Source organism: Struthio camelus, chromosome 3 (genome assembly GCF_040807025.1).
Source record: "Struthio camelus isolate bStrCam1 chromosome 3, bStrCam1.hap1, whole genome shotgun sequence".
Lineage (NCBI taxonomy): Eukaryota > Metazoa > Chordata > Aves > Struthioniformes > Struthionidae > Struthio > Struthio camelus.
Window position 1 is genome coordinate 145,297,820 of NC_090944.1, and position 24,913 is coordinate 145,322,732.

Below are 24,913 nucleotides of genomic sequence, written 5' to 3' on the forward strand. Positions count from 1 at the left end.
AAATCTCATTGCCGTTAATATACACTGTGTTATTTTTCCATATATTAAGAACAGTCATCATTTTCTAAACATGCAGAAAACGCAATCCTAAAATATCCTTTAATGGTCGTCCCTTGTGAAAGAGGATTATGTGGTTCCTTCCAGCAGTCTGTTCAGCAGTCTGTTCATTTCATATAATCTTTGAACTCATAACTTTTTCAAGCAAATGTAAACAGAGTAGAGACCTCAGAAATAAATTGCTACAAGTTTAGTGAAGTTGTGGCTGAGTAGAGACAAGGGATTGAAATCAGGGCTCATGCTCTGACAGGCAGTGGCTAATATATAGCCACTCAGCGTATATATGCATACTTGTCCTCCAGTCGTCGTACCCGTACCTCTGAACCAGTCACATCACATACTTTCTTTTGCTTAGCCAAATGGGTACAGGAGGAATCTCTGGAGTGGGAGAGAAGGAATGCTGGAGATATGAGAAGAGACTAGCCAAGGTATAAAAGATGGAGAATGCACGTCAGGAGATCGGTCTTTATTAGCTTCGTTGTTCAGAGAATAGCATGTAACTTGGAAATTCAGTCCTGAATTCAGATGATTAAACCAAGCATCTGGTTAATAGCTAATTTTTGCTGGGAGCTTTCCTTGGAGTGAACTGGAACCTTTCCTCATACGTTGATTTCCAGCTAGCTTAAGTGCCAGGTCATGTTAAACAACTGCCTTCCTAGTGGTATGTCAACTACAGAAAACAATAACTGAATAAGAGTTTTTGTTGAAACTGCCCTAAAAGCAAATCTCAACTTTCCTTCAGCATAGCAAGTCTTGACGGAGAGAAGGAGATTCTCCAGTGGCGTATAGTGTTGGTCATTAGCCTGCTTTTTCTATAGGGATCTGATCCTGCCCGTTTCTGATTGCCTTGAAGCTCACTTACGTTTTGGATGCTGGAGGCTGACTGGGCTCTCACCTCTTATTCCTACAAGATACTAAGGAAATAGACATTGGTTACTTGGAGGATCTAAAAGAATTGACTGAATAATCATTAATAAGTTAATCCATTAACAATTCTTACATGTTTACTCTACTGCCATTTCAGCTTCATTGCTTAGCTTAAAAAAACTTAGAGCATTATGCCATCTATGATTTAAATTCAAAAGTCCATTTTCCTCAAACAGTTTTGTTGATAATTTAACAATTTACATAATACAATTCCTCTGTTGCTCCTAACAGATTTTTGTCATTCACAGAGCCAGCCTTGGGAAATATCTTTGAAGAGATGATAACTATGCCAGGTTCCACAGCGGATTCAAACTTTACTTTGCTTGCGTGTCACAGGCATCAGTATTACCCACAGCTGTATGTTCGCAAAGCAAGGTAATGCAGTTCTATCTCTCCTACTTCTGTGAGGTGGTCTAGGTCAATTTAAAGAATCCTCTTTTTTGCTTTATCACATCAGCATCTTAGTTCAACTGACATCTTTCCTTGATAACCTAATTAAATAGTTGTTTTATGATTATACTGTCTTTATTCTACTTCATCACAAGATCAACTGTATTTTTTGTAAAACTATGTTTTCATATAAAAATAATTCAATTTTTCAGCAGTGATGTTTATTCTGTGAATCTATTGGCTTAGCCATCTTGCTGCTTATTTTACTGAATGCATTTGAGCTTTTTATTATAGTTTACAGGTCTCTTGGAGCATATTACAAGTAAATTTTCATTTCTCTTTTTACATCGTATTCTGGCCAGTTAAGCAAAGTCTGAAGAGGAGGATTTATCATCTAAAGGAATTATGTAATAGTAGAGAATCTCTGGTTCCAGGAGTCATTCAGACACGGAGAGTAATCTTTCTGCTTTCCTACTCAATACTTTGTGCATCCTCTCTCACTGTGTTTCAGGGGAGCAGATCTCCTCAGTGTAACTGAGATAGCTTAAGAAAATAATGGAGTAACACTGCTGTTAGTACTATATGAACCTGCTTTTCTTTTTCTTCCATTGTGTCATCTATTTCAAGGCATGTAGTTTGAACAAAGACTCTTTCATGATGTGCTCATACAATGTGCCATTTAACACATCATTGCTCTTGTTTTGGGATTTTAGTCATAAATGTTGTTTAAAAAGTCAAGAAAGAAAAAAATAATAATTCAGAGCCTAGCTGCTTAGCTGTCTGTAGGCTATACTAGACAGAGAAATGCAAGTTTCTCTAGCAGCCTTGCCTGCTGCTGTCTAGCTGCCCGTTGACTATTACTGCTCTGTTTTTTCCTGCCATTTGAATTCTGCTGCCTATGCCAAATCACAGCTTTCTGTGCTTGTGCCAGCATTGTGTACAGTACACCAGAAACGCATAGTTTCTGCCCTGTCTGGCCCTTGAATTTTTCTGTGTAAATTTCTGGACCATACATGCTCTCGTTACTATGCAGATGCTTCCCTGTAGTGCATTCAAAGGATATCGATTACGTTTTGGTTCACTCACTTGTCCCAGTTCATACTGGGAAGAGTGTATGTAGGGAAGTATGTTACGAGGTAATATTTTTCTTTCATTTTGATTCTTTCTGGAGTTGTTTTTGTTTGTTCTAAATATAAGCCTTGCTATGTGCTTAAGTAGTAGAAATATGAATAAAGAAGTGTTTCTAGTACTCGTAGTGAAAATCAATAAAGCCTGTCATGGTCCTCATTTTAGGGACAAGCACGTTTCTGGGTGACTACATCATATGACCCTGATGTGTGGTCCCTACTGAGCAGTGCTAACAGGGAAGCTAATGCCACATTAGGCATGTCTCTCTGCATGGTAAATCCACTACTTCTTAGTTTGTGGGGGTAGTTCATGCTACTGTCTTGGACTGGATTCTGACAGAAATCTGTCTGTCATAGAGAGATGTTTTACCTAATTTAATTTTACCAAATAAGCCTGAAACGAATTGATGGACTGTGCTCTTTATCCTGCAGTTTTAGTTAATATTTATTTTATCCTGAGACTGAGCATTTTGCATATAAGGACTGAGGCCTGACCTGGACCACTTTACGCAGTCCTGCTCTGGATATTTCAGTGTTACAAAATCATTTAAATATATATCTACACTTTGTAGGCTTTAAAAATTGTTTCCTTTTAATTTTCTACCATCTATCAATATGTTAAGGAATCTTAATACTGAGGAATTATCAGTAAGTGAACTAATTCCTGAGGAGTTAAAGGTTTTCCATATCCCTTGATTCTGCCCATTATGTTTGTGTGTTATTTATTTTGAAACACATTCTTTTGATGGCCAGTAGATAGTAACAATAGGAGATTTTTTTGCTATGACTGGAAACATCAAGAAGGCTGTTCCAGTATTACACAGAAGAGATGCCATCATGCCTAGGATTTTTGTAGTTTGTTATGAATAGTAATGATTTCCTTTACTAAAAAAAACAAATTAGAAAACTAAGCAGGAAACTGTTTATTTCTTTTAAATTACACTGATCTGGTGATATAAAATCCATATTTAAGTATTGTCTATCAATAGATTCTTTGAGTCAGCTAAATTATATTTTCAGGAGAAGCTTTGACTTTCCTTCTCCTCTGTATTCACCTTTGTACTTCATTGGCATCCATAGTAACATTCACTGGAAACCCTTTAGAGACTTATCTGTGAAAGCTGTCCCCAGCCACCTGCCTAGCAACATGTTCTGGGTCAATGATAGGAGATTAGGGTAATCTCTGTTCCCTCTTCCTTTACTTACAGGGAAAAAAAATGCTGTAAATTGATACTTTGCTTAACCATTATTTTCTGAAGTTATTCTTTATCTGACCTTTATAACGCGAAATAAATCTGTAGTGTGCCAGAACACAGTCCACTGGGCTTTTATATTTAAGTTTCTTACTGGTATGTTATCTTTAGACCTCGTCATCCTTGTTTTTGTACCAGATATGTAGAAGACCATAAATTTGCAGTTCTGTGGAATGCTTTTATTGTGCTTATTCTCTCAGTCTGTGAATTTGTTTGAATTTTTATATTAAAAAGCTATTGTGTTTATAACAAAAAACAAAACAAAAAAAACCCCAACGCTATAGTGATGGGGGAACTGCAGAAACAAACAGTTCTATTCCTACAGTCTGTAGCGTGCAGGAAAATGATTGCACTCATGTGTAGCCCCATTGACTATCGTGAGTTCTGCGTGTGTGTAATCGTCTATCTACATACTACAAATCTGCAAAATTTCTGTCTGCGTCTTGATACATGGCCTCATGTAATGCTGTGTTTTGCAGAGCAGACTGGTATAAGGGACTTGCAGCATCAGCATAAAGAAGCATCACATTGACAAATATATGGGCAAAACATTTAGTTGGGAGGTGGTGTGCATATTATCTGTTCCAGTGAAATAACTCATTTCAAGTACAATACAGTCCCATTCCTTTACCCCTAAATTATTTTGACTTGTTTCAGGTTTCATAAGACATTACAACATTTGCTATACTAACTAATTATATTAAAGTAGTGAAGTTCTGATAATAGAAAGCCTTGCTACTGTTTTTCCCTTGAGATATTGCCTGGGAAGAAAAGAAGGACTACTGTTTTGATTTGAAATATAAAGTATTTGAATTATTAGAATTTTTTTAAAAAGGTTTCATTGCTCTTGGGACTTCAGTTTTGTTGAAGCTTTTGAATTGGTTCTAGAGATAAGAGATTTATATTGTGTTATATTTTCAGGTGTTCATTTTTTCTTGTATATAACTTATTACAAATAAGACTCTTGCTAAAACTGCAAAAAAAGAATGAAAAAGTGTGGGGCCTAGAAATTTGTCACCACTGGCAGCTGTCCCGTTTTGAGTGGACAGTTACAATGTTCATCTCTGATGGATTCTCAAGTTGGCTTTCTTAACTTAAAAACTGTATGAAAGAATCTCATGACTGCCCTTCAGAAAAAATAATTAAATCATTTAAAAGTCCTGGCAGATGGGATAGTACTGTGGCTTGGGACATTCTAAAGGTCACAAGTTAAGCATTTATCCACTCTGCTAAAAAGGCTGTTAGTAGGACCATATGTAACAGATACTCACTCCAAGCTAAAACGGCTCTCCCTTACTGTCCATCCCGCCCAAACAGCCCGCTTGGTTGACCTAAACAAAAAGAGGTCAATGCAACTGGATCAGGGATGGAAGGATGTTCAAGGCCTTATCTGCAGGCTGTTCCTGAGCAGTGGGAGTAACAAGAGTAAAAAGAGAGCTTTCAAACAGATGGCCTGGGGGAGAAAAAAAAAGTTAGAATAAAAGGGGTCACTGGTCCCTAGCAGAAAGATAATCTTGCTATGAAGGCCACATTCATCCTAGTGTGTAGGAGCAGCAGAAATCATCGAGATACCACTTAAATTGTCCTTCAGTCTAATGTCAAAGTCTGTCAGTACTTAGAAACTCAGACTATGTTTGTGATTAGGTTAGAAACATAAATTTTGGCCCAGTCATGCTTACATTAAGATTTCTTCAGAATCCAGAAAAGTATAGACAGCAAAAATTAAATTAATTAATTTTATTTTTCTGAACTACTGCCTATACAGAACTAAGATATCCAAATTACAGGTACAAATATTTAGATACAGACAAACTTGACCAATAGGAGCCTGAAGCAAAATAATAGTTTTCCTAAAACTGAGGGAAGTGTTAATAATCATTCCTGGCTAGCTATCTTCAAAAACATGTTTCTACACTATGTAAAATTTTTAGAGAAAAGAGAGCTATTTTAAAATATTCCTCTACTGACATCTTATTTTAGGGAGGTTTATTCTCTGACTGGAATATCCTTTCCTAATGGTGGTATGAAGTGATAGATATATAAAATTGTAGTCATCTTGTGAAGGATTGCTCATAGCTGTAAGACTTTTAGGACATTGGATTATTAATCTTAAGAATCATTTATCGTCCTTTCAGGTCTCAGATTCATAGTGTGGCCTCCTGAGAACAGAAACATTTAAGATCTTTCAAGAACCACAGGGTCCTTTCTTTTTTTTAAGCTGGGAATTGAAAAAAAAATTGCCTTAATACCTGATTCATTTCATTTGCAGGATAGTGAAAGCAGAGAAATCAAATCAAATTAAAAAAATTCAAATTAAATCAAATTAAAATTCAGAAAGGAAGACAAAACCCAAACGTACTAGGCTGTCTGTCCTGCTGTTGATAGTTATTCAAATAAGGCACAATAACCAACCATGGAAGCAAAACATGAAACCTCTTTCACATTGAACGGTATCTTGAAAAAGATTCATTTAAAAGGGAACTAATGAGGCTCACACAAGTACCCTATTTGGCGAAAGAAGAAAGAAAACATGGTGCTTTGCTTACAGTTTGTAAAGTATCGCTGGGGCCTTGACTGGTGAGCAAACACAGTGTAAAAGATAGTTATTATCATCATTAAAGTACTAGCACCTAAAACATAAAAATGAAAGAAGTGCAAATAATTTTTTTATGCTTTTATTAAGGCTTAAGTGTATGGCCTTTGCAACAGAAAGAATAGCACTGATTAATGTATTGTTAGGACATCTCGTTTCTACCTTTGTTTTATTTTGTAAATCACTATTTTAAAAAAATATTTATTAAAAATGCAGGAAAATGCCACATAATGTATTTATATTAGTTCTATTTTCTGTCATCTAGCTGAGAGAAAGAACCAAAAACATTTCAGGGACGCTACTATATTATGTTAAGGCAACTTTTGTCCAGGGAACTGCACATTGTACAACATGCAATACGGTCAGATCTTATAATGATTTTCCAAAAATGCTTATTAGAGGGTTTAATCTCTCCCAAATAATGAAAAAGAGATTCTAATAACAGCTAAGACTTTTAAAACCATCAAGCCTACAAGCACTTGAAAGTTTGTGACTTTTGTTCTTTGAAGATTTTTCAGCAATTGATTCAGTGTTTTAGGGAACAAGTGTGAGCCCTTTACCGCTAGAGGTCATTAGAGACCTTGCAACAACATGTTTTCTGCTATTGCTCCATGATCACAGCCTAAGTACCAATTTTGTTTTTATCATAAATACTGAACCAGTAAGTAGGACCTAACATGGAGTCCTATAGGTCTCCTTACTGAATAGTTGTGTATGATAACAGCATGATGGAGCACGGACCCTCTTTATTTAAAAAAGTTACTTTGGTGTGCTATTGGTTTTCCCGTACTAATCCTGGACCTAGTGGGATCACATTCCTAGCCAACAGCAGGAGATCTTTTTTTCATCTAAGCTTTTTTTTTAATTGACTGTCGCAACTACACGTAGGAAAAAATGATCCTCGAAAGATGAACACAATTCAGCAGTGTTATAAATGTTATAATCAAGAAGATGCCTGTTCCAAAGAGAAGAAGGGTGTGCGCTGCGGTTCACAGAACAGGCAGACTATAGGCTCACTCTAATTCACTGAAGATCGTTATACCTTACAGCAATTAGTCATGGGAGCATACTTGTAATTGTAGGATGTAACCTATGTTGTTTCAAAAGAGCTGATTGTGGTGATCCCCATTCCTTTCAGTAAGCGTTTGATGGAGTGCACTGTCTACTCTCCCCGGTTTAAATCTTTTGTCTGTTAGGGTTCATCTTTCTCCTTTCATACGTATGCGATAGCTGAAATTGCCAAAAGCATGTTTAGTAGCAGTCTATTTATGACATTGAGGAGAAAGTGATTTCTTAATTGTGTAATCTAGTAGTAAAGTCATTCCCTCTCATGGTCCATCACAGCCTGACTTTTCTGACTGCCTTTTTAGTTACAGAATTGTCAGTTGAACTGCTGTTACGTGTTACGTTGTTTAGACAGATAAATAAGAAAAGCACTTTCATCTTCTTATTAGAAGTAGTTCTGTGTTAGAACTACTTTGCCATGCGCCTTTATGCTGTGGTTGCAAGCACATGTGTCTGTTGAATTCCTTCATTACACTTTCTCTACATTGGTAAAAGCATTGACTGTTATTGTTAAGATTTATATTGATCCCGCTTAAGAATGAAAATTAAGTAATTTATGGAAAAGAGTGTGTTTATGTCTAATTAAATAAAAATCCATGCAGTGTGGGGACTATATGAGTGTTAAAGTGAAAGTTGGACTGACTGGAAATCAAATTTTACACAGACAGCTTTTACCAAGGCAGTACGGAGAACAGACAGGAACAGTAGAAGTAGTAAAAGCCTTGGTGCTGCAGGTTCCCACAAATGCAGAGGCCTCTTTCATGAGGCAGAGGGATACAGTAATTGCACCTTGACCCTTGGATCTGTTTTAATGGTGATGCATTAACTTGACCTTACAAAGGCATAGTGGCTCAATTTCTGCCAGGTGCCGCTGCACTACTGTGTGTGATAACAGTAATCTAACCAATATTCAACACTGCTTCTCCCATGCAGCAAGGCACTGTTTTGTTTTTCTTCTTTAAAGAACTGATTTTCTACATCGCACTGGTATAGCTCTTTGAGATCTCTGCCAACTTTAACCAGCTGATGATTGGACTCACTGAATATAAATATTTTAAATGAGCCCAAAAATCCAGGTTCATCTGGCCTGACTAAGATGCCTTAGGCAAGAGAATTTTGAATTGGGCTACCCTCATGTTTTGTTGGAGAAAGATAAGCATCTCCGTGGGACAATTGAGCTCTTAGGTGGGTTGTGTTGCCTCTGTGTCTCCTCTGGTGTTGAGGATCCCAATTGAGGGTTAGGAGTTCTGGATCAGATGTTTTTAATATTTGTCCATATGCTAACACAACATAATGGAAGGACTGAGGCCTATGAATAGCAGAGCTTTAGGACATTACATAATATCTGTTTCATAGATTGGAAGATCATGATGATCTCATGCCAATCTTGACACGTCACAGTGAAACTCTGAAAGAAATCTATGGTGAATATTTCCTTGCTGATCTCTTAGAAATTCAGGATGAAGAAAATCAGGCTGTTGTTGGTGAGGTAAGTCTGTCACCTACAGTTTTGTCTATCCACAATGTTAATGATGTCATGTGTGAATAACAGCTCACAGTGCAGTTTAGTGAATAAAAAGATCAAGCTCACTTTTGGAAGGTAGGATTTATGATTTGCGTGTACACAATGCCCTCCACCATTTTCTTTGCGACTTTCTATTCCTTAGGAGTGCTGTCTCCTGTTAGGTAAATGAAGCTGCAATTCCCAATAATTGTGTCGATTTTTTCCAAATAATTGAAACAAGCCATCCTGAAAAAACTATGTAGCCATTTAAGACATTTGCATTATAGATGACCAATTTTCATTCCCTGTAAAATAAATATTGCATGTGAAAACTAGTAGCCAATAATACTTTCACATTTAAAAATGCTCCAGATTTTTTCCATCTCCTGGCTCAGGCAGCCAGTTTTTTGCTGAATTGAAAACTCAAACCCAGGAATTAATTTAAATAAGAAAGAGAGGTGGCAATAGTTATCCTAACTGAAAATTCCTATTAATATTTTTCTGTATTCGTAACTGTGCATGGTAAGTTGAAAGGCAACATAACCTTCTTAATTCTAGAGTTCTGCTTTCTGTAGCAAATGATTTTTTGAAACCTTAACATGTAATCACTACTATTGGAAGCCAAGTGGGAAACAATAAACCATTAGTGCAATAGCACAGCACAAATGGCTAGCTTATAAATAATACATTTCTATTGTACATTATTGCTCAATATGAAACAAGCAAAAGGTGATTCAGGCCCTCATAGTTTAGACTTGCTGCTGCTGCAGACTGGAAAGACACCTCCATGTGAACCAAGATAGATGCCAATTTTCCCTGCAGAGAATGAAGCTGGCAACCTCTTTTTGCACATATGGTAGATGGATTGGTTAATCAGCCTCTGCTGAGCCTTGGGCCTAAAATTACATAGCAGCCAGACAACTGCAGCGACCCAGCTTTTGTTCAGTTACGCAAACAAGGCAAACAAACAATCACTTGTTGTTTGGGGAAAAAATAAACTTTATATATATTTTTTATTTTTATTGAAGTGCTGATGGCCTGATAAAACAGCTATACAAATCCAGCCTTTGGGTTTTCATTATATTTATAAAGGATGTTTTCATTATATGTATTAAGAAAAAAAATTTTTGATTATTTTGTGTTTTATCAGAAAGTTGCATAGAGTACTAAAAATTCTTCTAGGCTGGCTTTAGAGGAAAAAAAAAAAAAGCCACATGCTGGTTCTGATTTTTCAGAGTCTATTTCTTTTTGAGCACTGTAACTCTCTGGAAAGTTTCAGTAATAGTCGAACACAGAGTAGCATACCCTTTCAGTGTTGCAGGGGTCTTATCATTTTCATACTTTCTGGGGCTTGTTTTTTTTTTTCTTGAAAGACTAGTTCTTTCAGATATGGATACTTCTGGGTATTTTCAGAACTTAAAAATATTTAAATTACTTATACTTACTGTGTAGAATAAGTACCATATACTATATTAGATACTGTCTATATAGTATATAATTATTTTATTGAATTAATCATTATCTTATTAAGGCAAATAAAATATGGTTTTCAGTGTGAACACGATTATATTTGCATGGAAGTGCAACAGTTAGTCAACCATTAGGGCTAGTTAAATTTAGAATTTACTGTAGCTGCACTTTAAATTAGGGAAAAATTGTATCTATTTTTGGAAGTCTGCCGTTAAAAAGCACATTTTTTTCTTTGCTTACTGTCATAAATTTTTTATTGTAACATCAGGTCATCATTTGGTCCATCTAAATAATCTCAGTCCCCCTGCAAACTGAAGCCAACAAAAAATTATAGCATCTAATTTAGAGGGTCTAATATACATTTACAAGAAAAATTAAAAAACAAACTTGAATTTAATTTTTGCCAAAACAGTAGCTTTATACCTTTGTGTTGCACCCAGCCAGAGACTGACCATTGTAATTTTTATGATTTACCAGTTTTTTGTTCAGGTAAAGTGAGCTCCTCAACATATAAAAATGTGACATTGTTTTTACGTTTCAGGATGGTGGCACTGCAGTGGGATTCATGAGCTTGTGCTCTCAAGTAAATATTTCCTTGCTTCATGAGTGTTTTGACTTAGGGCCCTTCCATGGACTCTGTAAACCACATCCGGATGATATTCTCAAAATGCCGCCGGAACTAGGCATTCAAGAAGGTATCTATATTTTAAAATGCTGTATGGGTTCACTTGCATTTATACCTACCTTTTGTATAAGTTATTGCAAAAGGTTGGAATATGACATAAGTTTATATCAGGAAGAAAACGCAAATGAATGCAACTGTTTTGGAGATGGTTGCCTGTTGTTTGTTTTAATTCAGGAGAGAAATTTTGATAGCTCTAATCTCTGACTGTGAAGTGGTTTTGTTCTTGGGGAATTGGTGTATACAGGTTTGTCAAATTGTAGTCTGTCCTTGGAACAGAGGTATGGGATGAATATGGGTTTCAAGTTTTGGAAAGCTAAAGCGTTAGGTATATTTCCCACTAGTTAGCTACAATTGTACTACTAATTGTACTACTAACTGAAGATGTAATTTTGAACTTTGGTTCTAATGTCTACCAGTAGTTAAGCAGCTGGTTAACTGTGGCTATTATGTTGTCCTGTTGACCTGTGTCCTCTCAGCTTCCATGTGCTCCATTGTCTGCTCTCTCTGCTTATTGTCTGCAGTGTTACTCCAAGGTTATGAGATTTTGGGAGCTCAGGGATTCTCTCTTTGTTCATGACAACCCATCTACAAGCCAACTTACTGCAAATAGGTCACCTGTTTGTAGAATAGAAATCTCTTGTTTGTGATTTCTGCTGTCATCTTTATTTTTCAGTGTTGAAGAGTTTTCTTGGTGCAGAAGAGCAACATTTTGCTACCTGTTAATTAGCAGTAATAGAATTAAAAGAAACACTGCTAGGTTTTTACATATCTGCTTGTCTGAACACAAAGCATCAGGCAAAAAAGGCCACTTGGCAGCCTCCAAGCAGTTGCCCACTGGTATCTTAGAGCTGACAACCAAGCAACACAAAAGGGAAAGAAAGAATTCTCTTCCAGCTGTTCCTGTGAACTTCTCCTCCCCTGCAAAGAAGAATCTTGCTAATAAAAGATTAAGGAACCCAGCTATCTTATCCTGTATCATTCCATGCTCCTGGAGATTCAGGAGTATTATTTCAAAATAGGTGACAGACGTATGTTAGGAGTATAAATAGGAGAGAGAGGAAGAAAGATCACTTATGATGGTCTCTTATCTTCTGAAAACTAGTCTTCTGTTTCCTTTCCTGGCATCCTAGGCTAGCCTACCTTGCCCTGTTTAGCCAGGTACAAATGTTTGAAAAGATCTTACCCACCCTAGAAAGTCATGCAAATCTGGCTTAGGATTAGATCTTTTAAAAGGTGAGAATGTGCTGAAAAGTATTAAATATCTTTCATTTTTAAAACGGCAAATATTATCACTTAGTATTGTAAATATCTAGTAAGTGAAGTATTCATTTCTCATTATGACTCCCGCTTTACTGTAGTAGATCAGATCTGGTCAGCAGAAAGTCTGGGTGTGTATATGGATTGAATCTGTCAAATCTGGTTCTGGCAAGACCCTTGTTACTTATGTGTGTGCTTCCCTTGCCCAAGGACCTCAAGATGTAGGCCCATGTTTTGTGACAAATTCTGTGCTGCTGAGCTTTTAATGAGTATATGGCTGCACATTTTAACCATACAGCTGTTAGAACTGTTAATTCTTAAATAATGTGTATACAAGAATTATTCTAAATGTGAAAAATTAATATAAAAAAAAATCTATTCAGGTTCTTACATGACTCTCATCAGCCTAGCATCTAAGGGTTTTTCAGAACCTTATTAAGTGACCTGATTAGCGTTCTCACGTGAGATTACCTTTCTTATTTTTACTCTTCAATTAAAAATTATGTTGTATTGAAGACTGATTTTCATTTGCAATGCTATGTGTTTGCTTTTGAAAGAAGATTGAAAAAAGTAGCAGCGTCCCTCTATTTGAAATGGCAAGTGAGAGTGAGGCTTTTATTGTGGATCCTATGAACCAGCTATGGCATTAAACCATTTACTAAGTTCTTTCTCCTGAACAGAGTGATGTAGGCACAGCCATGACCCTGCTGATTCTACTTTCTGCCTGTCTTGCAGGCAGCCTTTAGATGCCACCTTTGCAGGTGTAGTGCTGTTTGTGCCAGAGCCAAAAATTGCAAGCTTGATGTATTCAGGGGAATATTCTTCTCTCAGGGAAGAGAGAGAATTGTTGGTAGACTTGCTTTCAAATATCTTGAGCAAAAGCATTGAGCACCTCACAGAGAGACACCTGAGAAGGAACTTGATTATTATAATTTCAGAGCCTGATTTTGATATCATTCTTAGAGGGAGAGAGACACCAGAAATTTTATAGTAAAATTAGAGGTAGCTAATGGTTACATATTACTCAGGAATATTTATTCAGTTAATAATGAATATATATATATAATAATAATGAAAATAGTGATGGCTTTACACATTTTAGAATATAAATGAACAATTACAACATTTTTAAGAAGTGTTGGTTGTCCACAATGTAATGTCTTGAAACGTTACGTCTGCCCAATATAGTCAAGAAGAAAACAAAGAAACTAAACGCTGTGGTACTTGAATTTTAAGGTAAAAGAAAGAGGAAAAGATCAAATGTGTGTTATTGTTACTCTAAATTCTAATACTGGTTGAATAAGGTATTACTTTGTCACAGGTTACAGAGGCTTGTTATAGTTTGTTGAAAATATATGCTTTGTATGATAGCTATTTGTAGAAGGAGCTTTTCTTTCTACTGTTTGATAGGCATGTGAGTTAAGATTATAAACAAAAAGCCCATTTTTTTTAAACAATTGAATAAAAAACTATTTCCTTCTGAATGATTCAAGTTTCATTTTTTGCAGTACATGTGACTCAAAGGTGATTTAACCAGTCATTAATAAAAACTTCCAGGAAAAGAGTGATATTTCATTTTTTTTGAGAATGGAAAAGAAAAAAGTCCACCATTTTACTAAAGAAGTTTATAGGAAAGAAAATCAGCCCTCCTCTCTGACTTTTTTATTTTCTTAAAAATATAGTTTGAAAAGGAAATTATGTCTTCATTTTGGTAAACAGAGAGCCCATATATAACAGTTGTGTCCTAGCAGTCCATTTTTAAGTCTTTATAGTGTCAGGGCAAACCTATTTCCTTTGCATTTATAATAGTGTTTTTCAGATATCTATATTTGATTGAGCTGCACAACATATACATGGTTATAGGAATGCTCTTTTTATGATTGCACCATTTCTACAGTGCACGATATTGGAAATTTGCTTCCAAATTACCTCGATGTAAAGTCAGTAAAGCTTCACTAGACACTTTACATCAACAGAGGACGTGGACTTTCTTTAAATGAATTCAGAGTCTGAGATTTTAAAATGTAAGCTACATTCATGTGTAGAATAATTTTATGTTCCGATATAAATAACCCTAATAAGGAGAATTTTGCAAGCTCTTTAGCTTGCTGTAGCCCTTGTAATAGAGACCACAGGCTGATATTATTTTTCCTTTCAAACTGTAATACTGAATAATAATGAAAGCATATACAAAAATCTGTGTTTAACACAATATTGATATACCACTTACATTTCATGGTAATTACAGTAATTTGGTTGTTACTCTATATGGTGTCATGAATTAGTAGCTAGAAAACATTATGATGCAGTGAGAATGATTCAAGGGCTTTTCATCAGGCTTCATGTTGAACTGGCTTTTTGATCCTGCTGACTGTTACCTCTGCTAACAACCCAGCAATCACAGAGTTATTTTAATTTGCTTTTTGTTCATGTTCCTTACTTCATTTAGTGCAGCAATATTTATGTTCTTCCTAATCACATGTGTTCAGCATATATGTAAACAGCAACAATGTAGCTCTATTTGACAGTAGTGGATGGTGGAGCCATTAAGGGACTTCATTTTAGTATAAAGTCAGAAACAACATATCAATATTTACATGACAACAAGAGGCTTGTATTAATTAACTTCTGACACCTGCTAGGCTGTTTATAATGAGAAATGTTGCTGGGTTAATCAAGACGACATTTGATCGTTTCTGTGAAGTCTCACATCTGTGATACCCCTAGAGGAACTGTGATTTCTAACCCTTGAGTTTCTTCTTGCCCTGCATATTGCATCTGCATTCTTTTCTGCTAATAGAGAAATAGATTTTCAGATAATAGATTTTTCTAAAAAATACTTTGGGCTGAAATACTTTAAACCTTTGAGCTTAAAAAAAAAAAAAAAAAAGCTCATTACAGTATGTAGAAATGCTTATGTCAGTGAATGTAATTCAGATGGATTTCCCAAGGCAAAGTAGAGAGAAAGGAGTGAAGAATTTGATTGTGCTGTGTTTTTTAAAGATTTTTTTCCTCCTCCTGGAGCTCAGAAACTTCCAAATTCTTATGTTGCTGGAGATCTCAATTGCAAGGATGTACTGTCTTGATGTATTCTCTGGAGCAGTGATCTTGAGTTTATTAATTAAAACTTATTTTCACAGAGTTTATTTTTAAATATAAAAACAATAAACTATGAAGATATCTGTAAAATTAGGAAGATGATAGTTTAAAGAATGGCAGAACTATTGAGGATACATTTGGGGCTAAAAATATAGCATCTGACATTTTGCTTTAGTAGTTTTGGTGGTTATTTGGTGTAACCTGTAGGGTTTGCTAGTATTTAAATGTTTATTGTCTAAGTTGTTTTTTAAACTATTGGTCCATAACGTTAACTTTAAATGTAACCTTTATGATGGATTATTGGATAGCCTGTGGTTCTGAACACCCTCCACTTCCATTGACTTTAAAGGAAATACCCATCACCATGCAGACTTAGGAACTGCTTTGCCAAATCTGTGTAATATCTGCTGCAGTGGTGATTGCTTGCTGTCTAACAAGCACAAAGACGTTATAAATGTTGTTAGTCAATTCTGTCCTGTAGGTGCTGGAGATCAGCAGGGTTCTACGAATCTGTTGTGCCTTGCAGCTTAAAACAGTTAAGGCACACAGTATAGGCACACACTGGTTAAGTAATTAAAATCAAATGTTCCAGAATGGTTTTGGACATTTTTGTCCTGGTTTCTTAACATTTTAAATATGAAGACGTTATACTGGGCTGAATCCTCAGCTCATTTCAATTGGCAAAATAATGAAGCTAATTTAGCTTTCCTCTGGATCTGGCTCCAGCCAGGGACTAGAATGCCAAAAAATACATTTGCATCGGTATTTAACAGGACTCCCTAACATACAGATGTTTGCTTGAAATGGCTTAAGTGCTTAACCAGAAATGTTGTATATACCTACATATGTTGTATCTCATACGTATATATCATGGCTGTTTATCACATCAGTCAATGATTAAATATAAATTGATTGATCTGATGACTACAAGTAATTTCTTCCTATCACCTTAGGTATCTGTTTTGGCCACAAAAATATTATTACTCGGGTTGGGCTCAACCTGAGTTTGTTGAAAATATATGCTTTATATGATACTCATATAAACTCGACTCAACTGAAATGTGCCTATAACGTTACTGAGGATGATAGGATGATCTGTTATGCCAATTTAAAGCTTGGTCTACGTTAATTTGATTTTTTTTTTTTTTGTAAATTTTTGTAAATTGCCCTTCCTTTCAGTGGAGCCCTTCTATTCCTTCTTTATGTTGCTGATATTCAGAAGCTTACCAAAAGCTGTGGTCACTGCTACAGTGGGCATTCGTTATGCAGCTCAATGAGTGCGTATTTTTTGGTTGAGTATGACAAAAAAGATTTGCAATGGCTAGCTGACAAAGCGCTCTGAAGCAGTTACTTCAGCATCCAGGGGAGAAACTCCTGGCTGTAGTTGAAAATCAAAGGTAATAATCTTATTACCAGCCATGGCTCAACCTGGAAGATGAAGCTCACTAATGAGCCAGCAGATACCTTTAGGTCTCAGAGCCATCCCCCAAAGCTGTATGGGGAAATTGCAGTGCTTCAGATAACCTAAGGATCCCGAGAGGTGTCTGATCTGAGCCCCAAAGGCAGGCATCAGCCCCTGGCGCTCAGCAGGCATCCTGATGGAGGAGGCCGGCAAATGGCAGTGTGGGAAACAATATTAAATCTTTTCGCCCTTCCCGTTCCTAAATTACAGCCAAAGTAATGCTTAGGACAGTTTACTTAGCACCTTGGAGCTTCCATAAAATCTGACCTCACGTGTCTAAACCAAGTGTCTAAATGGAATGAAAGCAGCAGATGAGCATTTTTTTTAGACAAGATAAAGGGGAGGACGTAGACAAACTGAGAAAGATTGATCAAACAGCAACCCGCTTCTATAAGAAATGAAGCAAGGATTAGAGAGGTTAGTTAAGTTTAGCAATGGAGAGGGGAATTTCAATCCGTGTTTCTCATCTCTATTTCCTCCTTTAAGTATGGGTTCTGGCTTGACCAGACTTTGTTCTGAATTTCAGTCCTGGTGGGAGATTTACTTTTAGAAGCAAGAGCCCTGATCACCCTTACAGTCATGAGAAAACAAATTAGCAGCAGACATGGGAGTTAAGGTATCAGTCAATACACTAATTACTCCTATGTTTCTCTTCTGATAGAGTCAAAATGTATTACATTTAATATAGTTAGGAATTGCTTCCAAACTGTGTCCTGTTTAATTTTTATTTTAAAACCACTTCTCTGATTTTGTCTTAAGGTCAAATAGTCTGATGAAGTTCTAGCTAAGTAATTGTCTCTTTTAACTGTGGTCGTAAAAATTCTTTCAATAGAGGCAGTCTAGCACAAGTTATTCTCTAGATATTGCTGTGATTCTGATGGTTTAAGCTCACGTTTTTAAGCCTGTTCAATGCATTTATTCTTTTTCATTATTCAGATGAAGATAGAAGCAACCAAGCAAGTCAAGAAGCAGAATCTGTTTCATCTCAAAACGCTGAACATATTAGTGATCAAGATGTAGCTATTCAGGTAATACTACTGTACGCAGCAATGCTGATTAGCTCTTAAAGCTAACTTGAGGCAGAGGTGGAGGTTGCTAGGACACGCAATACTGCTTGTTTCCACTCCTGCACTGTCCCCTGCACTGTTGCCTGCATGTGCCCACACACTTGTAGGTGCTGTTGTACAGTGAACTGGATCAGAAACTGCTCTGGAAAACAGAGCAGAGTTGGAAACACAACTTCTAGTGGGCTCTCCTCCACAGATTAGAGAAATGTTCCTCAGGAACAGACGGGATATGAGTCTCTCTACTTTTACAAATCTGCGAGTCTTGAGATTTTACCTTACTGTGTTACTGAACTTCAAGTCTATTACTGACAGCAAGCTATCAAAGCTGTTAAAAGTAGCAGCATAGCTTCAGTGTCCCCCCCTAATATGTAGAACTAAAAGGACACATGTTCTGTCTTTGCTTCTTCTACTGTTTCCACTAGTGAAATGCATAGCATAGGTGCAGGTTTTACAGATTAAGATTGACAAATCAAATGCTAAGAGGATAGAGGCAGGATTTCCACATTCTAGTCAAGGAATAACAAGCTTCATCCCTCTCTGGAATCCTGCCAAAGGAATGTGTTACAAAGAACTCAAGGTCACCACACTGCAGTGCTTCTAGATGTGTTTTCGCTGTCATTAGCCTAATACTATGTTACATTTTCAGACAAAGAAGTTGATTTTAAGCACTTTTTTAAATAACTGCAAGGCTGTTAAGCTTTTATATTTTCCACAGACAGAATATTCAAAATCAGTGCAAGTCATATCACTGAATTCAAAGGAAGAAAATCTGAGCTCCACTGAGCCAAGAAATGCCCAGTGCAGTATTCCATGAGGAATATCCCTTAGCTTTAAAATGTCTTAATAGTTTTGTAAAAATATTGTCGATAAAGCCTCCAGCAAAGTAGATGTTATCACAGTCTAGATAGAGTTTGATAGATGTATGTGATGAACCAGAGAAAGGGGCTATGCATATGTTGCCCTTGAGAGAGGGGGCCAGAGAGTGGGCCAGGGAGTAGGAAGAATGTGGCAGACAGCCTGTCAGCCCAGTGTCACTCATCTGCAGGGGCCATAGGGACAGAGGGATGTGAGGTGAATTTGAAGTTGTTTGAAATATGGTGTTAACTAGCAAATTTGGGGGTTCTTCCTTGGGACCAAGCAATGACTCAGTGACAACCTGAATTAAAACTCAGGACCTCCTGTATTGCGGTTTTGTGTGTCAGAACTTCCAGCATTAGGAACATTTTCAGAATAGTCAAGAAAAGTAGATTATTTGCCAGTTTGTGAATGTCAACTTGTGTTATTGCTTGCAGTCTGTACGGGTTGATGCTAAGACTGAGGAAGTCATTTCCCAAGCTTCAGACACAGTTTCTTTGCAGTCTGCAAGAGGAAACGTTCAGCCTAGTGCTTCAGAGGTAGGCAACTGCTCTGATATTTGAAGTTTTTCTCAAAGTCCGAAACCTTGTGGTCATGTTGTTAAAACAGAATTTCATTTTCCAAGAAGGAAGTAAATTTTTGAACGTCATGTTCTAAACCTCAATAGAAGAAGTTGAAAACCTTGCGAAAGTATAGCCTAACTGCTGGGAAAAAAAAAGGAAAGGTAAAAAGAACTTAGGAAATTTAAAGCAATCCTATGCAGTATTGAGGTTGTGTTTAGAAACTGAATGTTGAGAGTGAATAACTCTGCTTTCCTCTGCAGACTAAGAATTGGACTCTGAATGATTCACACTAAATCAGGTGAAGGAGACTCCTTGGTTTGGAATCCAGATTTATCTGGCTTCTGGTAGCCAGAAGCTTAGGCAGAAGGGCTGTATTGTATTTTACTGCAACAGATAATCGTAGGTTCTGTAATTCTCTCTCCTCCTCTTTTTAAAACAGCTGTATGATTTCCCACTTGGGCTTTTGTGTAAGGGAGTATTACTTTCATTCATGATGGATCTGAAAGAAAATGTGAACAATTGATTGCTTCTGATACTGACTGTGAAATTTATTTTCATGTTTTAAAACAAAAGACACTATAAATTAAAATACTATAATATTTTTATGTAGCTGAATCGATTCAAAGGATATATATTGCTTGCTTGCTTTCTTTGTTTCTTTTTCAAATGAGGCACGTAATGTTTTGGAAGTTATTATTTCAGAGCTAAGTCGTGGGAGTTGTCCTAGTAAATCTGACAGACAGCACTGTCAAAATGGGGCTGTTATTTTGTCCTATATTTGTATAGCATCTGGTGTGACTAGGGCTCATACAGTAATATCAATTGTAACACCAAATCAGATATCATTTGTGTAGATATGAAAGGAGGATTTTTGTCTAAGCTCCTTTTCTGAAGCAGCAGAATAATATTTATTTTATAAGTAAAAATATTAGTACATAGGAGATTAAAACTTTAGTGCTATGATCTATGTACTTATAGGATGTTAAATTATGACACCACTCAATGCATTTATGTTGGATGAAGTATGAATCAGCGGAGAATTTATCCCAAGAAATCTTAAAGAGTTATATCTGTCTTGTAGTCTCTATTTCAGTACTGTTATCAAACTGTTCTGGTGTTCTTCCAATAATTCTTCAGTTCCATTTCCACAATATTTTCTGCATTGATTCCATTTTCTTTAATGTAACATGCTGTAATTTTCACATAGTTTCAATATACATCTGGAAACAAAATGTTTATATTGCAAAGCATTTCTGAAAGATAAATATTTTATTGCCTCACAAAGTAATTCCAGTGAAAACTATGAGTTTGTGGATATATTGCTCCTCAGCAAGAACTGCTATATTCTTTAAAGACCATTTTAACCTGCTGTTTCATAAGCAGGTAGATGTCACATTAAAAATACCTCCTTAACCTTCTGTGTTTGTGAAAATGTGACAGGTGAAAAGTACATCCCTGTGTGTCTGCTTGGAATGCTATGAGATAGGAAAGATGCAAAACCTTTTTATTAAAAAATGAAAATACCTTCTAAATGTTGTCAGTGGTCACTTGTCTCTTATTATTACAGACTGATGGAGTGAATACTGTTTCCCATACTGAACTGCCATTAGATGTTGTCAGAGGCAAAGATTTTAAATTCTCAGCAACACCTGTCTTTGAGACTGAAGAAGAAGATGCTCTTCGTCCAGTGTACAGAGGCGCTTCAAATGCTTTCTGTATTCGTCTGTTTTGCATAGACAAGAAACATGAAACTAGGCAAGTATGGATGAATAGTTATTGTTTTCGTAATCTTATTAACAACTTCACGTAGCATTTTTTGGACAAATCTGGAAGTGACAGCACCTGGTGAAATTTGATTTAATTTTTCTGACCTTTTTTTTTTTTTTCTTTCTTCTACCTTCACTAACAACTTACTGAAATTTTCATCATCCACCTGCAACTTCCCACCTCTGGTAGGACCGTGGGGACAAAAAGTTATCAGGTTCCAATACTATTGGTTATTTTTGTTGGAAAAATACTTGTTGAAATTGTGGAAGAAGGCTATTTGTTCCCAAAAAGAAGCATTAATTCTGGAGCTGGTCACCAGTGAAGAGGGACAGATGTTAGGGTGCTGGTCACCTGTGCTACTGGGGAAATGAGGCTATTTTTAACTCTGCAGTTAAACGTCCTCATTTCCAGACACTGAAAGAGTTTCTCATCACAGAAAGAATTAATTCAGCTTTCTGGAATCTACCAAAGTTTGAGGAGAACAAAGGCTTTATATCTCAAAATGCTTGCTGCTGTTGGCCTTGGACTCTTAGATCTTGCTGGAGTAGAACTGATCCATAAAACTGCTTTAGAGAATTTTTTTACAAATTTCTTTGCACCCTTAAAGAATGAGCCCATCCTCAACTATGTCAGCAAACCTAATCCAGGAACACCAGCCCTTTCTAACTGTAAATGTCACTGAGCGCTACACTTGTTTCTAGATCCTAGGAAGAAAGATAACGTATGTAGATACTTACAAAAAGTAGACAGAAAGAGGCTGGGTCCACCCAAGATCTTCCACATCTTAAAATATATGTAATTTCTAGAGACAAAAGGTATTGGTAGCAAGGAATTTTCTAAGTGTTGTGTTTGACAACTGTAATATCATTTGAAATACCATCTTTCTACATGAAGTAGTAGTCATGGGTGATGGGCAACATCTGATCTTATCCGGCTTAAAGGAAATTTAGGGACAAACTTTATTAAGAACAGAATTCAGAACCCCCCCCCAAATTAATGTGATGTATTAAGCTGTTTCCTGCATAAGGAGGGTGCCTAGTTGAAGCGACAGAAATCTGCTACAGATGCAAATATTCAAAATTCCTGAAGCAAAGCAAACATATAGTCTCCTTGGTACACATTTACCTAGTAATTTAGCTTAAATTCATTAGGAAGAGAAGGAAATACAATTTCATTAAAAAGTGGTATGAGTCTCTAGTCTGCTAAAAAGCACTGATCAATGTATATACAGTAGAACAATTATGCTACAGAGAGTCTGTTCCAGAACAACTAATTTATGGACAATGTATTCTAAAATAAAATTGAAATGAGAAAATTATTCCAGAATAAAAACACTTTTGGTGTTAAAATAATATTGAGATGAGGACGTTGCTCTGGAAAAACTCCATTATATTGAAATAGCAATGGAGAGCTGTGATTCTGCTGTCACCATGTTGGGAAATAATCTCTCTGTAGACTAGTCAGGTTCTCTGCTCGTAGCATCCTGCTTAGGATAACGATCTTTCATTTCTTTGCCCACCTTTGACATTCTCTCCTTCATGCGCACCGTTGTTACTTCTGTTCAAGGTATGTCCACTGTGTTTATCATTGAACACTGCAGATTGTCGTCTCTCTCTCTCTCCTTTTTTTTTCCCCCCCGGAGACATCTCTGGAACAGTTTAGATTCCAAGATGGATATCTGCAGAGAAGATAGGATTCCTTTCCGTAGACTTTGGCTAAGATTAACATTCATGCAAGATCCTCTCCTCAGAGCTGAGGAGTCTTGCAGATCTTGGTGTTTTAAAATATGTATTTTTCTTTTGTATACCTCCCTAGTTTGTATTAGCTTGATCTTCCTGTTTGTAGAGAAGCTGACAGAACAGCAAATGTATCTGAGAGGATGGCATGAGGCAATTCTGACGGGGATCAGTATCTGATAATTTTGTCCTGAAGGAGTTACTGCTGACCCAACACAATGTGGATCCAGAAATAGTAATTTGCTTGAAAAGTTGGTATGATTGCATCTTAGCCCTTAAGGAGAGTTTACCACTGAGGAATTTGTGTTATTCAGTAAAATCACCAAATGTTTCCATCTCTTTAAATCTGTAGGTGTCATGTGGCTTGTAAGAGCACTGGAAGTGAAATGTGAAGGAACTAAACTGCTAATCTACCTGCAGATGTTTGGTACCTTTTTAAGCCCCCTGAAAAATCTCCCTTAGTTCTGGAGTTTCTTGTTGCCAAGAAGGTTCTAGATACTGGAGAACAGAAAATTACATCGCAATAGCTTTTTCCTTTCCCCCATTCAGCTATGCCATTAACTAGTCATAATTATATATTATATGGGAGACTATATAATACTACAATCCAAATCTGTATTGATAACGTTTTTTTTAGTTTTCACATTTTTCATTCAATTACAAGTATTTCAATTAAATGTTATTTCTCTTTCAATCCAGTAACATTACTGGTGAAGAAATAAAAGTAAGTTGATTATTTTAATTACAGGTCTGGAAGGGAAAGGCTTTGTCAGTATTTTTAGGTAATGTGTATTTGTACTGAATATTTTCAAAAGACATTTTCTCTTGTGGGAAAATACTACATAAAGTTTCAGCGTAACTCTATTTGATGGATTTAGAGCTCTTTGATATCCTTACACATAGGAGAAACAGGATGAAATAGTTAGATTTGTCTTGTCTTTTTAAACTCAAATATCACATTTCACTGTCACCATGGAAAAGAGAGTGGAATTATTCTAAACCAGTAGGTGTGAAGTGAAAAAGAAGGAAAGTGTTCAAAAACAATTTCAAAGTATTGATGTTCCTGTTAGTCTGATAAAGTCTATTGGGTAGATTTACCAAATGGATAGTGACAGAACTCTTGGTACATGATGGAAATAACATGGACCATAGCAACAACGGTTTGTAACCTCAATAAATATGTTTACTATATATTAATAGTGCTCTCACAGTCCATGAAAGTCTTTTGAAAAACGCTTCTGAGTGAGCAGCATCTGACTCAAATTTTCAATTTTTCTTTTCAGTAAGAGACTAATGTTTTGATATGAATTCAAATGTCGAGGTTTATTCTTCTTTATAGTGCTACTTTAAGCATTCAAAGTCAACAACTGATGTGCATATACAACCTCTGCAAATGATTAATTATGAACTAGCAGGAATTTCTGATTAGCATTGTGAATAAGTGTTCCTTGCATATATGGAGACGTAGATTTTTTGAAATGTCTAGTGTCTGTTTGATATGCGCTTTATTTATGTAACAATGTTTGCTCTTGGTTGCAGATCACTGGATTTATTGCATTATGTTTTCCAGCTTTTTCCAGTACGTATAAGCAAAGTTTTAAGGTGAAAATGTATTTTCTTTTAAGAAATGATAAATGATATTATTTTGCCACCTGTACATACCTACTCAGATTTCTCTTACCTCTGGAAAAAGTGTATTGAGGCTCTACAAGGAGAAGTTGACAAGGTTTCATTTATTATTGTGGAACAATAGCACGGCAACACATAAATTGGAATTAGCTCATTAGTTTTTACTATGTGCTATTACAGTCACATGGTTGTTCTGAAAGTCTTCATAATCAGTTGCCTGTATGAGGCCTATGTAGAAGACTTCCTTATCTAAATGAAAGGTTATTTGAAGAGTTGTTCAAGGAGTTCTCAAGATAATGCCTCATTTAAACAGTAAAGTGTAGTAGTATTTCCCCTGTCTTTTTGTACATGTCTGAAGCTCAGGCTCTTGCTCTGATTTGTCTAGAATTGATACTACCTTTGGAATT

At 36.2% G+C, this 24,913-nt stretch overlaps 1 protein-coding gene across 1 annotated transcript in view; it reads left to right on the forward strand.

Moving 5' to 3' along the window:
- The window catches only part of CFAP61 (cilia and flagella associated protein 61), a 141,568-nt gene that overhangs the window by 8,169 nt on the left and 108,486 nt on the right, over nucleotides 1-24,913 (forward strand). Inside the window, exons 6-12 of the mRNA XM_068940772.1 lie at nucleotides 1,233-1,359; nucleotides 8,769-8,901; nucleotides 10,928-11,081; nucleotides 17,826-17,917; nucleotides 19,249-19,350; nucleotides 20,942-21,129; nucleotides 24,417-24,456. Coding sequence (XP_068796873.1) covers nucleotides 1,233-1,359; nucleotides 8,769-8,901; nucleotides 10,928-11,081; nucleotides 17,826-17,917; nucleotides 19,249-19,350; nucleotides 20,942-21,129; nucleotides 24,417-24,456 — 836 coding nt within the window. The remainder of the gene's footprint in view (nucleotides 1-1,232; nucleotides 1,360-8,768; nucleotides 8,902-10,927; nucleotides 11,082-17,825; nucleotides 17,918-19,248; nucleotides 19,351-20,941; nucleotides 21,130-24,416; nucleotides 24,457-24,913) is intronic.